This window comes from Acanthopagrus latus, chromosome 15 (genome assembly GCF_904848185.1).
Source record: "Acanthopagrus latus isolate v.2019 chromosome 15, fAcaLat1.1, whole genome shotgun sequence".
Classification (NCBI taxonomy): Eukaryota; Metazoa; Chordata; class Actinopteri; order Spariformes; family Sparidae; genus Acanthopagrus; species Acanthopagrus latus.
In genome coordinates, this window is record NC_051053.1 from 8,275,400 (window position 1) to 8,290,677 (window position 15,278).

At 40.7% G+C, this 15,278-nt stretch overlaps 1 protein-coding gene and 1 long non-coding RNA gene across 10 annotated transcripts in view; one reads left to right on the forward strand and one right to left on the reverse strand.

Moving 5' to 3' along the window:
• Window positions 1–202: 202 nt before the first annotated feature.
• hmgcll1 (3-hydroxymethyl-3-methylglutaryl-CoA lyase-like 1) lies at window positions 203–15,200 on the reverse strand. 9 transcript variants are annotated; one of them, XM_037123996.1, is made up of 11 exons: window positions 14,911–15,198; window positions 13,333–13,410; window positions 12,687–12,794; window positions 12,228–12,323; window positions 11,885–12,033; window positions 11,004–11,067; window positions 10,199–10,387; window positions 5,736–5,791; window positions 5,507–5,562; window positions 1,880–2,005; window positions 203–1,324 (listed from the first exon to the last, which is right to left on the reverse strand). In XM_037123996.1, exons 1-10 carry the CDS (start codon window positions 15,007–15,009, stop codon window positions 1,884–1,886), a joined length of 1,017 nt encoding a protein of 338 aa, XP_036979891.1. In that variant the 5' UTR covers window positions 15,010–15,198; the 3' UTR covers window positions 203–1,324; window positions 1,880–1,883. The 9 variants fall into 9 exon arrangements, 7 of the variants coding, with proteins under 7 accessions (XP_036979891.1, XP_036979890.1, XP_036979897.1 ...); XM_037123995.1 differs by having other exon boundaries at window positions 5,507–5,585; XM_037124002.1 differs by lacking the exon at window positions 14,911–15,198 and adding an exon at window positions 14,421–14,857 and having other exon boundaries at window positions 5,507–5,585; window positions 12,700–12,794.
• The window catches only part of LOC119033639, a 65,016-nt gene continuing 63,154 nt past the window's right edge, over window positions 13,417–15,278 (forward strand). The window contains exon 1 of the long non-coding RNA XR_005079332.1: window positions 13,417–14,429. This is a non-coding gene — a long non-coding RNA (uncharacterized LOC119033639). The remainder of the gene's footprint in view (window positions 14,430–15,278) is intronic.

Sequence of the window (15,278 nt, forward strand, 5' to 3'; positions counted from 1 at the left end):
AAAGCAGGACAGAACAGACACCGCCTAATTAAATGTTTTTGGCCTTTTTTTCTTTATTTGGGTCATTTTCATCCCTATGGTGACGGATGAAGATGACATGAATAAAGAAAGAAGATGTGGGCATTTTTCTTTTTCAAGCACAACATATACGCATCATTTATCTTTTGCTATCTTGCTTTAAATAACATTACAATCCCAATCGTCCCATTTTGAATTGTTTTATTATATTTACAGAAAGCACAGAAGGATCTCAAAAGACATGAGAAAATGCAACCACATTTGGTTTTACACACACACAGACACACACAGACAATCCTCCTGTACAGTAGCTTATGTCAGGTTAAAAGTTTTGTTTTTTTTGTTGTTGTTTTTATTCAAGGACAAAAAAATGATTGAGGGGCACTTTTGCATTGATCTTTGGCAAAACCTGAGGCCGGGAATTCTTCAGAGACTCTTTTTAAACAGCTATTTTTGTGGTAGTTTGAGATTCATCTATTTATCTATTTATTTATTGTTCCAATTGCTATTCACCCAATATCAAAAAGCTGAAGAGGTCTTTGGAGAAGTAAAGTGCATTAAAATATATTCATATTCAAAAAGCAATATTTTTAAAATCAGTTTTCTCTGCTTTTCAATGTGGGTGTTTCTGAGGTGACAATAAATTGAGTTCAGCTGGTCTAGAGGACTAAACTCACTTTTGTACAGTATTATGCTGTAAGGCCACTGGGCTACACAAAGTAATAGAAGTGGCTGACCTTCACAGAGATTCAGTGTCAAAACCAAAACTAAATACGGGAAGGTTTTAAAATTGAGTATTGTTCAATACATCCGTCTTGGCTGTTAACTGCCTCTAGTTATTTCCAGGGAATATGACCTCTCGTTTGTAATGTCCAACCATACAGAGAAAAAAATAAGCCAACCACAAAGTTACAGATCCAGTCAATCATTCAGTCAGAAACAGACTCCACAATGTAGTAACTAACTGAAAGGGATGCAACTGAGCCTGAAAGAGCTGATTTTGGACCACAAAACAACACTAAATTGATGATTCTTCAGATTATTTGGATGAGATACCTCTGACGAAAACATGTCAAAAACTATGACCGACACGTCTCAAATACGGAAGCATAGGCAACAAATCGGAAGGCAGCAACAAGAGGGGAAGCACTTTAAAGGGAACAGAGTCAGACAGGTAAGTGTATTCCTTTGCAGAAATGAATCACAGTGTCCGGCCTTTTGCTCGGGCGACCTTGGAGTTTGTCTCGCGGCATAAAGCACTGCAGATGAAGTCGCCGGCCTCTATGACTTTGGCAATGTTCACACCCTGAAAGAAAGAAAAAACAAAATAAACTTTAATTGGACCTTTGCTCCAGTGAGCACAAAGAACATTTATCGGAAAGCAGCCGTTTGGTGTCAGACTCGACACAAAAACATCGTTTTACACAGTGACGCTCAAATATTCAACTGTAAGAAGAAGAAGCACACATTTTTTGAATGTACGGAGATTAGAAAATTCAATGTCTACAAGGTGATTTTTGCAATAATGAGGGTAAGACAAACAAAAGGAGTTCACTTAAAGGGCAGCTGCTCATGAATTTAAATGTATGTGTGCAACAGGTGAAACTGAACCGCAGTGACACTTCTCCACCAGCAGGGGTAGGGATTGTTAAATAAATTGTCCCTGAGACATGCGGGCTTGTGCGAGTTGTGTAAAACCACTGATATTATAAAATAAACATTGACAGAGCGGTATGTTTGCAGAGCCGTCTGTTTATGTAAATGAGCTCTGGAAGATTGTGCGCTCTCGGCCGATCTGCTGGGATTACGCAGACATAAAATACAGCTGGCGTGTCAAAGTGCACCGTGGAGACATGCTTACGGTTTCAATATCCATGCCATGGAGCATGTAGAGAACATCCTCTGTTGAAACGTTGCCGGATGAACCCTGAGCGTACGGGCAACCTCCCAGGCCGGCCACTGCCGAATCCACCACGCAGACCCCCATCTGCAAGGACACGCACAGCAGATACATTCAGCAGCTCCTCACACAGGCTCCTTCACCACAGATAAAACACAGGAACAAAGGTCCTTGTTTTGCTGGATTGTCCTGCCCGGTGCGGCGCGCCTTGCCAACGCTGCGGTCGTGTTTTACAGCTGTGTAGGAGAACTGTGGGCTTATGTCTAAAAGATGAGTGGGCCCAGAATGTCCCGCAGTATGGCTTAGTCATCCTCTTTGTCAGCCCGAACTACCAGCAACACATAATTACGGCCTTGTTCATGTGAGAGGAACATCATAAATGCTGAACAGGACGTTTCATGTGTTTCTGATTCTCCTGGTTACTCATGTTTGTGCAGCGCTGCTCTACCCTTTAACCATGGGGATTCACTTTTTTTGCCACACTGAGAAGACATTTCTTCCTTGACTGGATGGATGGTGTCCTCTTACGCCCTGCCACAATACAGGAATTGTAACATTACTTTTTTTCAAATGTGCAGTTGCTACAAATAATCAGGAATGTCACAACTGTTTTCATTGATGACGTGACCTAACAATATCACACCTGCAAGAGATACATTGAGTTTTTGTTTGTTTGTTTTATGTTTGACTCCATGGCTGCTTACAATCCACATAATTGTTAGAATTTGTGGGAAACTTTTATCTGTTTTTGTTTTGTTTTTTTTTCACTGACTACAGTACAAAGTGTCTGGCCTCCATATGAAACTTAATGATGCGTTTTAAGTTGTTTTTCTGTATTTAAACACTTTTGTTGGACCGCTTACAAAACAGCTTTAAATGCTGCTCACAGAAGTAACAGCTTAATGCTTTTGTTTTGTTGGTGTACTCTAAGATGAGTTTATGTATATGTCTTTTTTTGTTTTTTTTTTCCCCCAAATAATATAATTGAATGTTACATAAAAACACAAAACTGCAGTTGTTGCAGTGCAAGTTTACAGCCTAAAGATGAGAAGAAACTTTGTTTTCACACCAAAGAATGATGAAGCCAGACCCTCTTCAGAGTCATTACGGACAAAGGTCTCGGGATGTTTTCCACATGTCCCTGGGATCGTCATGAGAATATTAAAGATGTTTTCCAGCTTCCGTGGCGGAGCCAGATGTCAGAGGATCCCACAGTGAAACAAAATTAACACTCTGATCCTCTCAGTGGCATTGGGTCGTGGAGGACTTTCACCCCGTGGAGCAGAACCAAAGCAAGCTAAATTAAAAGAATCTCTATTACCCTCTTTTCTTTTCTTTTCTATTTTTTTTCAAACAATGCTGCTAATTGGTCGCTTTTCCTCCAGACAAGAACCTACTTCTTTCAGTGGCCGTCTGAGCCAGCCATAATTGCTGTTTGTGTTGGCAAGCGAAGAGGAGGAGGTGGGGTAGGAGGAGGAGGAGATCTACTCCGGTGTGTGCAGTGCACGAGATTTCCAGACCTTGGTTAAAGCCAGAGCAGGATATTGTACTAGGCAGGATTTTTTTGTAGTATAAACACAGAGTTGTAATCTGCCATGCCAGATTTCAGCTGCTAACCGTGTAAGGCCAGGGGTCTTCAGCATACTGTTTCTGAGAGGAACAAAACAGAGCCTTCAGCAGCGTGCCGTGTTCCTGTGGACGCTAATCACGCAGGAATCGGTGGTCAGCAGCTCGAGCTTGCCAATGCTCAGTTCGGCTTACACTGCCCAGAAACCAGATGTGCACTCAGTGTTAAAAAGCCATATTCAGTGAGCTGTGGCCATGTAAAAACAATACATTCCTGGGTAAAGGCACAGTGCATTTTCAACCTTGCATGAGTCGGGATAAGCTTGTTGACATTCTACACTCTGAGTGGACGAAGCTGAAGATGGACATGCTCCCATTTTGGGTTTCTAACTGCGTCAGAGCGAGAGAGAGGGAGAGAGAGTGTATTCACTGAAGGATATGAAGCAGTGATGCTTTGCCCACTGCTACATAAACTGGGAAGCTGAAAGAAACTGTCATAGATCCGCTGCTGACACACAGATCATGTCCTCCCAGGAACACATAAATAAGCCTACCACTGGAGAGCAGAGCCCAGATAGTGTAGGGCAGCTAGGAGATAGACAAAACAAACATATCAAGAATAAATAAATGACATTTTTACCTCGTGATTTATTGAGGTGTAAAAAATTCAGAACGATATAATCAAGTCATTCACCTCCCGTACGAACATTCTTCACGGACAGCTGAGCCTCATGAATGCAGAACAACCACGACAATCAGTCTATTTTACGTCTTTGCGTTCAGACAGAAGCTGGGTGGTTGGCAACAGGTAAAGAACACTATTAAGTTGAACTATATTTCAACTTTATTATAACCGAAAAAGAAAAAAAGGACATTTAAATTGTTGGACCTGCTACATAATGAAAATAAGGTCAGGAAAATAAAATAGTACAAAAACTTTTTATAGTAAAAACGATTTGAAGAGATGCATGTGTGCATTATTCATGTGTCCTTAGCATTTTTTTGAAAGATGATTTGATGATGATCATTTGTTGTTCTATGTGATGTTTAGTCTAGTACATGTCTGTTCTGTGAAGGTTATTACGTACAGCGCAGTATACCCTTTAAAATAACTCTTTTTTTGCTTTTAATGTGTCATATACACCTGCCCAGGGGGAAAGTTTGCCTTAAAGCCAAATCTGTAATATTACACATCACATTTATTGATTAATTTGTGTCCCTGATAAATAATTGATTAGATTGAAGTATAACTATGAAATATAGTGCAAAACCAAGATAATACAATTATATATAATACACTATATATGTATGAACTTACTATATACATTTTCTAATGTTATGATGTATTTTCTAGGTATTTAACTTCACTAGCTGGTCTTGTAGAACAGCTTTGAGTGTCTAAAAAGGCTCTTTCAATAACAACTGTCATTTTATTATCAATTTGAAGATAACATTGACTTTACTGATCTTACATTTGATTACATCAGGTTAAAGTCTATAATTATTCAATATTGTGTGCGTTTGTAAGGGTTTTTTCCTCTGAAAAACAGCATTTCACGATGATAAAGACCATGATGGCCATGATTATTTGCTTAGCAACACTTGCCCTATTTTGGTTTTTGGCGACAATTCTTCCAATATGAAAAAATCCAGGACTTTAACTTGTATAGCTTAGAACAAGGCCATGAATGTGATGTCACAGTGGGCAAAAATCGGCACATTTACAACCAATGAGGGGCAGTGAAACAACATGTGACAATATTGTTAACATTGCTGAAATCGATCAGCTTGCACGCTGGGGGAAAAAAACAAACAAAGACCACATCTAAAATATGAAAGAGCAGAGTTGATTTGCCTTGCTTCACATTATACACATCACAATGTTGATTCTCAAGCCAGATATTGTTCATGACATAATGATGTTTTGAGGTTTACGTGAACTAACCCTAACATCTGCCCAACATCTGATAAATATGAATACATGAAATCAAAACAATGTAGTGAAGTTATCAACACACTCACAGAGGTCTCTGGATGTTGGTAAAACAGAGTTACTGACTGTGATGCTTGAACATTTCCTGGACAGAGACAAAAGAAAACACTGAAGATGAATGTTATTGTTAGTGGAGAACTCGTGTGAGCACAAACAGGTTAGACTGTATTCCCCAGCTGCAGCTGTACACAATACACCAAAATTGCAGGTAAGAATAAATACATTTCCTTGCCAAGCCTGTGAAATCTAAGTACATACGTTGTCATTGTGAGACCTGCCAGGAGTAGGTTTGTAACAAAGCCCCCCCAGACCTCCTGAAAAAAAAAAGAAAAAAGGTACAAAGACTGAGGAATGTCTTTATCAGGAACAAAAGAGGTGACTCAGGGCTGACAGCGCTGGGGGAATTCATTTCTCTCCCAGTTGGTGGTGTGGACTTCTGGCAAACAGTAATGAAAAGCTATGATAAAATCTTTCATTTCCATCTTGTTTATGGGTGAGCAAATGGTAGGCTAAATATTCCCGGCTGCTATTATTTTCTGTGGTCACAGGGCAGCTGTGATGAATCATCCTACATATGATCCACAGAGGAATTTCACCGTCCCTCTGCGCTTTTTCACTCCGCCGTCCGCGGTCACAGCTAACTTTTTAAATATTTGCCGTTTTACACGTGGACGTTGTTGAGCAGTGTTGCAGATGAACAGCACCGGAGATAATCAAGATAAAAGCATCAGTATCAGAGTAAATCCAAACATAATTTTTGGGCGGTTATGGTGTCCTGACAGAGTCCACTTTGAAGAACGTTCTGGTCCAGCGAATTTCTGTTTAACATCTGAAAACTTTTAAAAAACACACACACAGTGAATGGTGTTTTTAGTTAGAGGGAAAGTATCTGCTATCTGTACTTATAACACTGTAAACTACCGTGTATTCATCCTTCATAATTCTTATCAATAAGGTGATTTTAATTCCTAACTTAATAGCTAAATAGAAATTAATTTAAAAGCTAAATGATAGAAGTAAAGTAAAACTACAAGTGCTATTACCAAAATGAATTGAAGGGTGAAAAGTAAAAGTAAGATGTGTGTTTAAATGTTCCCTGTCAGTGTTTTTGTATTACTGCTGCATTGAAGTGTGTGTTGCATTTTTACTGCTGTAGTTACAAGAAGTTTTTCTAATCTTAACTACTTTATATACTGTCAGGCCATCAAATCTACAGCAATGCATCATGTTCTATAAGGTTACTGCGTGCTCGTAGCGTGGCTGAGAACCACATATCTGTGAAAAATCAACTTTTCATGGTGTCAGAAAAACACCCACAAACCGTGAAAGAACACTTAATCCTCCTATTTTTTTTTCTTAGAAATGTTTCAAATGACCAATTTTGGGGATAAGAAGGGAAGAGGAAGAAAACTTATAATCTGAAAAATAACTAGTAACTACAGCTGTCACACAGTTGTAGTGGAATAAAAAATAACAATATCTGCCTCTCATATGTAGTTGAGAGGAAATATAAAGTTAAAAGTTAAAATAAGTGAAGTACAAGTACCTCATATTTGTACATTAGTCAGCTCAGAAATGAAATGTCAGGAGATGAATGTGTTGAATATAAAAAGCTTCATATGTCCACAACTTCTTAGTTCACTTACCAATGTTAATATTAAAGTGTTTTGTCTTCGGTGTGTGTGGAACTCTTAGCTGAAGTGGAAACAAACATCTCTAACGTTTCCAGGTGGTATTATTGTTGGCGCTGCTGTTGCAAACAAAACAGAATAGTTTCCTTTTTCCACAGAGTCGCTACCTAACTACCAACAACACAGTACAAAACTTTAGTTCGCCCATTCATTTGGTTTAAAATAGAGATTGTCTCCTTTTTTCCTGGGAGATTTTTTTTGCCCGGTGGCAGACAGAATTGCACAGTGAAAACGAAGTTTAAAATTATGCTGATGGTGTCAATATTCTTACATTCACCTTATTATGATAAGTAAAAGAATAAAAAAACTTGCCTTTCCCAGGTCATAAAACTAAGCCTTTGGTTATTCGTGCGTGAAACAGTAAATTAATTACATTGCTGCAGCAATTTTGGAATAAACTACTGTATAAGTCACAATGCACAACTATCTTCTGCCCGCAAGATATTTACAAGTGCTACCAAAGTTTCTAGACTTTGGTCTGCAGCTGCAGCACCATTCATCACGCGTTCGGCAGCGAGCGAATGAAAGGATCATTTTCCACTGGCCTTTAAGCGCAGCATTGTCAGAGAGTTCAACAGCCAAGCGACAGATGAGTTAGGAGCCCCCCAGGGCCCTTCTATCCACCTAGCTCTCAGTTGCTTTGTCCAACAGACACTGAATAGGTGAGCCTTTGTGCTGACCCCCCTCACATCTGCTGACCCACCCAGCCCCCAATGAGCTTCCTCCTCCGCAATGACAATGTGCTCCAGAGAACTGATACAGCCATATCTGTGTTACCTCTGCTTTATGTCTGGATTTATGTCAGTTTTACACTCGCTACGGGCAAAGTAGTAAAAAACACCCCAATGAGAGCTGTTCCACAGAGGTTTACAACCTAATTACAGCTTTGCAGCATATTAGTGTAACAGTCCATGAAGTTCGCTACAATAAATGTGTGCTGTGTTGGAAGGGCCCATTGGAAATATCTCATGTTCATTAAGATTCTGGGAATTTTTTTCTCAGTGTGCGAATCATCTTGCTTTGTGGGGAGGGCTCAGATCATGTTTCTTAATGCCCCTCTTCCTCGTTGACTGACGGCTCCTGGTTTCCCTCTGTGTCCCACTGTAACCTAAACATTTGTTTTGTCGTGTTCAATACTCGTCCAACAGAGGACACATTCATAATGTCGTCAACAGGACACGTTGTCATTAAAGCTCAGGGTTGATTCAGGTGTACAGTGAGTTTCAGAAAAGGTTTGGACAGCGACACACTGTTTCACATTCCATCTGAATACTCCAAAAGAGGACATTTGTTTCAGGGTGGAGGACGACAACAGTATGTTTGAGATTTTAATTTGCTGAACACATGTATGAGATTATATTTTTGTTGGGTCTAATTTTATATGATTTCAAGCAACCTTGAATGGCAAAAATACATGGCATTCAGCCTAAATGAAAATTTAGATGAGAATTTAATTTCCTTACACCTGATTCAAGTGAAAAATAAACACAACAAACCCTTTGCTCATTTCAAAAATGAAGAAAAGATTTTTCTGAATGCACCCCCCGCCCAAAAAAAAATAAAAAAAAAATAAAAAAAATATGGGTTGGGAGCAGCTCAGCATGTGATTATCCCCAGCAGGAATAATGATTTAAAGCCTCAGAAAAGACCTGTGATCTCAACAATGTTGGCAGTTGCTAGAGGAAGCTGAAAGATATCTTGGAGCGAGAATCGCCGATTGGACCTTGCTTCCACATCTGGCTGCTCCTCTTCATGTCATCGTGAGTAACAGCATTGATTGATGTACGGGCTGGGCCTTTATCCATAATCTCCACAAGGGTGTTCGTATTCATCATAAACTGAAGGATGTGCATGTGTGGGAGATGGTGCCCAAGAAAACACACGCCAAGCCACTGTGAGAGCAGAAAGTAAAGCTGTCGGACATACTTAGCATGGTAGGATGTGCGGGATCAAGAGGATGATGCATTACTGTCTTGTACTCATGCACAGGGGAATCTAAAGTAAATGGATTTCCTCTTCTATGTGTGATAGTGTTTGTCATCCCTCTACAGACCTCTACCTATGAAGAGAGCACTGACACTTTTCACATACCTCACAGAGAGGTTGGGATGTTTTTTCTTCACATAGGCGAGGTGTGTGTGACTCACACCTGTCATTCAGGGCCATCAGAGCTCCTGTCTTACTTTTCCCGGGAGAGACGTCAGACATTTCTCCTTCCTCAGAGATCCAACATCGCTTCACCAAATTTGCAGAGATCTCAGGTCTCGCCTTCACTTTATTTTCGAGGATCTGTTTGCCGTCTGCCAGGTTTTGAGAATTTTTCGAGCTCCCTCCTCGTTGTTTCCCAGAATTCACGGGTCCCTCCACCCAACTGCTGGAGCGGTGCTGAAGCCGTTCCCCTTCATTCAAAAAAAAAAAAAAAAACTTCCAGAAATGCCAGGTTCCTTGAGTGACTCTCATCCAGAATGAGGCAGCACAGTCATGGCAGAGAGAGTTGCACCTGCAGACTTTTGCACAGTTTCTTTTTCAAAGACGGGTCGATTGTTCAAGATCTGGATTTGGAGTCAAGCTCTTTTTTTTGTAATTTTTTAAGTAGTATTTTTTTCTGAAGGGTAAAGACTTATCGTTACCAGTGTTCCACTCTTTGGCCGTCATTGTTGATGATTAAGTCTTTGTGTTGCGGGGCCCTTCCGTTAATAAGACTTTGTATCCTTGAAGCATTATATAAATGTGTTTATCTTTATTATTATTATTATTTTCATAATCATCCTTTGCATAATTAAGCTGCTTACAGGCAGGACACTGAAGATACAGAAAATCAAATTAGAATACCTTTATGGAATTATGCGAAATACAGTAAATGTTTTGATGGATATTTTGGTCTATTCTTACCTCTCTTGTCAGAACAATACAGCGAGACACAAGTCCTTTTGGTAAGTCCTAACTAAATATTAAGAGCCATTTTCAGTTCTAATCCTAATACTACAATATTACCGAAGCACAGGACTTTCCTCTTTGATGGGTTCTTACCTGAAGTGCAGTCAGGATGTTGGGCAGCGCTTGCCCGTACGTGTCATGGCAGTGAACTGCTAGGGCGCTGGTGGGCACCTCCTTCATCACACTCTGCAGCATCTTAAACATGGAACCTGGCGTACCGACCCCGATGGTATCCCCCAAGGAAATCTCATAACAGCCCATTTCATACAACCGCTTTGCCACCTAAAGGATAGTGAAAACATGAGACTGCTTTTGTTAAATAGTAAATCTTGCTCATCAACAGTCATCATTTCATGTTTGGCAATGAAATGACAGGATATGAGTTCGAACTGAAACTCTTCATTACTTGTACGCGTGTATTCGTGTTTACAGTTGGAAAACAAAGAACTCAATCAACTCTCTTAATTGAAAAACAAAAGAGCACAGATCTGTTCTGCTCTCCACATGACAAGACCAGAAAATGAAGAGACAATAGACAAGGCTGTGAGTGTTTGAGCCATTCCACACCACTTCACCACTCTCTCCCCAGTAAATTATACACACTGCAGAGATAAGGGCTTGCTCTCCAGTAGATTAATGAAATGGGCATCGTCTCATAAACTGAGTGTGAAAAAATGCACTCCGCCATGACAGATTACAAGGAACAGGCGTGATTACAAAGGTGGCAGTGGTGATTGCTTAACTAATTTAATCTTCCCGTATGTCTACAAAACCTGCATTATGTTAACTTGTACCAATGTAGGTAACACATCTCAATATGACAGTTCATTAACATTTTCTCTACTGAATACATTTAGTAGACATGGATGTATAATTAGAATATACGGGTTTATCTCACCTCAGCAACTTTGGAAGGTTCAATGTGTCCCTCGTGGGGGCACCCAAGGGCACAAGAGACATATCTGAAGACAGGACAATGCTTGTGAGATCAAACATTCGGTAGCATTTTCATGTTATTGATTAGCCATGAAAAAAACTGCCTGTGAATGAAGCAGCAATATGCTGTAGCATGTAGAACATCAAGCTGCAGACCATCCCTGATTACAGGATTATATGTAGGACATATTCACAAATCTGTTCATTTTACAGTAGTGATCTGCTGCCATCAGGTGTTTATTCTCCTTTTTATTTTGCCGGTTTAATTGATTATTCTTGAGATATACCAAAAGACTGACTTAGATTTGGTGGGTGTGACATTTTGGAAAATTTCTCAGGGAGAAATGGTCCCTTTAAGCTGGCCTGTATCTATCAAGAGGATTCAAATATGTTTTATGTTATATTAGATTGGGCTTGATTGAATTAAAAGGAATGGTTAGGTATGCGCTCTACTGAGTGCCATTCTTGTTAATCATCAAACAGTATTTGGCACACAAATCCACTGCTGATGTGTTCCCAATGTCTTAACCCCTAATGGACAGATGAGGCTCATATTATTTAAGGAAACGTGTGTCATAGTTTCATTGCCTTGTTTTTCCACATATATCAAAAGGCACAACTATACTCAGCACCTCTCCCTGTTCGGTTTGCTTTAATGTCCATCTGGACTTCAGGTAATTCTTTCGAAATTGTGTTACTTATCTGACAGCAGCAGTCTCAATTTACATTCTCAATTTTCATTTGGAGCAAAGAAAATCTAAATAACATACGACAGCGAGTAAAAAGTGAGATTTGTGTTTCCACTCATTGTAAGCGAGTGAAAGTAATACAAGAAGTACCAACCCTCGCACTGGAATCTGTCGCTCTCTGGCAGCGTTAATGACTTCCTCAAACCTCAGCATGCTTTCATCAATCGAGCAGTTAATATTTTTTTTGCTGAAGGTCTCAGACGCTGACCCAAACACCGCCACCTCGGTAGCACCAGCTGCAACCTTGAAAGGAGGAGAGAAAAATGAACTCGTGAAGCGGTTTTGAACACTGCGTCGGAGTCACACTTACGTAAGTGCTGGAATTATGTGGCAGAAAAGATTGTGGCGCCAACAATTAACTCAAATTGACAAGCGTGGGTAAACAGTTATGGTTTTACAGCAGAGATCATCGTGCTGAATTAAAAATGAGTACTTACAGCGTCCTGGAAGCCTTGCAAGTTAGGTGTCAAAACAGGGTACTGGACATGAGGTGCTCTCTGAATTCCTCTGAGCACATCACTGTGGTCTGCCATCTTAATGAAAAGGGGGGGAAAAAACATATGATGTCGAAAAATAAACCTTTAACATCATCCTGCACAAATGTTTTCACATGCTTTAAGCAGCAGAGTCACACAGAATTACTTTTTCATGTCTCACATAAGCAACACGTGGGACGTGTTTCTTGTTTGCCCGGCTTTATGAAGTAAATAATGGTGGAATTTACGACGGGGAATGCGAGGTCGACTGCATGAAGAATATCTTAAAATGCTCTTTCCAAAAGGCATGTGTTAGAGGATACTTGAAGAGCAGATTTTCCTCGGCACTTATGAAGAGAAGAAAGGGAGCCTAATAAATCACTCGGCACTCTTTTGCCGTGCACAAAGAAGAGTTATTACCTGCGGTACCCACTTTGAAGAGACAAAGCTGGTGGCCTCGATCACAGGCAGGCCGGCCCCTGAGAGCATGTCTATCAGCTGGATTTTCACCCCTGTCGGAACAATTTCCTGGGGAACAATGAAAACTGAAACAGCTCTTTTCTGGATTTGATTCCGCACAAGACAAGGGGGTGGGGGGTACGACATGCAGATATCTGGCAGGTTGTTCCTTCTGCACAACCTGTCAGTCACGTTAACATCTATATTCACATTCTGTATCGCGCACTTGCTCGGTCACTTCAGAATACCCTCGTAATACACAGTATTTCTCATAATAACAGGCTGCGGTGAATAAAATCATTGCTGCATCCAGTACAATCTGTAAAGCTACAGGCGCGCAATAGGGAACTGATCAAGCAGTTGACAGGCTAAATAGGGTAAAATAAAGCCAGAGGCCGTGTCATCTCTCCTATTCAATTTCAAAGAAAATGTGAAACACATGGTCCCGGCAATTATGGCACACGAACCATGTGTTACGGATTGTTTTATGTACAAAAAATGCGGGGGAAAAAGTGGGAGTTTCCCGGCATTAGCATGTGCAGTAATCCAAAACAAGGGTGCCTATAAATATAAATGGGATTCGTGACTGGATTGACAGTGTAAATACCTTCTCATTTTGAAGTCCATCTCTTGGCCCCACTTCAACTATTTTGACAAACTTTGGATATGCATGTCCTGTAATGGTCTGGGGAACAATATCAAAGAGAAACAGAGGAGATGAATACCACTCAAGAGAACACTGAACACAGGCAGTCAGTCATCCTCCGGGCGTGGGATGCTCCGGGACATGTTGTTTCTAACATGAGCAACTGTCTGCCTCAAAGACAGATGGAACCCGAGAACCAAAACATAAGCCTTTGTCATGGCGCTCAGATGCAAATTTCGGGAGGTGTGTGAGAGAGAGGGGGGAAGACTGGGGAGGAAGGTGAGGGTAACTCCACACAAAACCACAACGGATGTATTCTGAGGATCAGGATGTTTTTTTTCAAGAATCAGATTTTTTTTCATGAGGAAAAAAACTTGTCCACTCAGTTACTCTGCAAAACAGAGATAAAAAAAAAAATATCTGACATAAAATTATTTTTAGCTAAATCAACTCCTCAACCTGACAAAACAATGACCAAAAACTGTTTACCTATTTCATCAAGTTTTGGAAGTAAGGAGCATAAAAACATCCATGGCAGTTTATTTAGCTGCTATGGCTAACAGTTAACGGTTAGCACACAAATTGTGTTGCCAGATCTTGCAAGAGAAACAGGCAAGTGGGCCTATGACAACAAGCCCAAAACAAGTGACTTCTCTGGTCATGGTAAAAAAAAAAAAAAAAAGATGTTACACTTTGCACCCTGAATCCAGAATTGTATTGCATTATATCATTATATTCATAATTGTTTTTATATGTTGTGACCCTTTTTTGTTTTAGTTCCAAGTTTTCTAAACAATGTGACACAACACAATAGGAGGAGGAAGGCACCAAATATAAAAACATATTCAACTACATTACAATTAGTTGAAAAAGAAGTTCTTAAATATCTTTTTAAAATATCTGAAACATATGTATTTACTTATAAACGACTTTACAGAGAATCAAGCCCAAAGTCGCTTATAAAAAGCGGACCTGGCAACTATTAGCACACAATAAAATTAGCTCCTTTCATAATTAGCTGACATGGAGCGTCGTTTTTACCAGTTTACCTGGCAAACGTAGGTCCAGCTTTCACAGCCATGTTGTCTCTTTTTTGATCTCCACCGACTCCTGAGAGAAGTACCGGTGCCTTTAGGTTGCCAGACATAACAATTTCTTCGCTAGCTGTTTGTGCTGAGCTAGCTTAAAGTAACAGTTGAGCAGCTGAAGAACGAACACTAACCAATAAACTGCATTTAGCCTCTAAACTAGCTAGCTGCTAGCCATTGTTGCTAATGTAATAAGTATTCGCACTTTACTAACGTTAGTTCCATTTTGTGGTAACGTTACTGCATACTTCAAGCTATTCAGAAACAGGTTCCATGCATCCTCAAAGATGCAGTCTCATGTGAAAGCAGAGCAGCGCTTCAGCTGCGGAGGACTGTTACATAAGCAGCATGCAGCATCAGCGTTGTCATCGGTGGCTCTGTCATGGGGGAGTCATGTGGCGGAGCATGTGCAAGCGGATTAGAAACAAGAAGAAGAAGAAACGACGCCCACCTTCTCCTCCAGCAGCAGCCAGCGTCTCAGCCACGGGTAGTCCTGGATGAGTTGCTCGTAGCTCAGGCAGTGCTTCACCGTAGTGGGTACGTTACCCATCCGAGCGGCTGCCGGTCAGCCCGATCTGCGATCAGTGACCCAGAACCTGCTCAGGCTCCTGCGGGACTGAGGATCGATACGCTAAACGCAAAGGCCCCGGGACGATGCTGCGCCGGAGAGCTGGCATCACAGGACGGCTGCGGAAGGTGGAGGATGATTCAGCAGTTGCCATGGCAGCCACATCCCTGCCATGGGAGGGGATGACAGAGAGGGAGATGGTGGGGGGGGGGAATAGTGTGAAGCAAAGTAGCAAATGGGGCGACATGGGA

Bases quoted from the DNA above. Each gene is read 5' to 3' on its own strand.
- hmgcll1 (XM_037123995.1), bottom strand. From the start codon at position 15,009: ATGGGTAACGTACCCACTACGGTGAAGCACTGCCTGAGCTACGAGCAA. The intron at 13,411-14,910 runs GTGGGCGTCGTT...ATTGTTCCCCAG, and splicing joins GGCTGCTGCTGGAGGAGAAG to ACCATTACAGGACATGCATA. The intron at 5,792-10,198 runs GTAAGAACCCAT...TTTTTTTTTCAG, and splicing joins ACATCCTGACTGCACTTCAG to GAGGTCTGGGGGGGCTTTGT.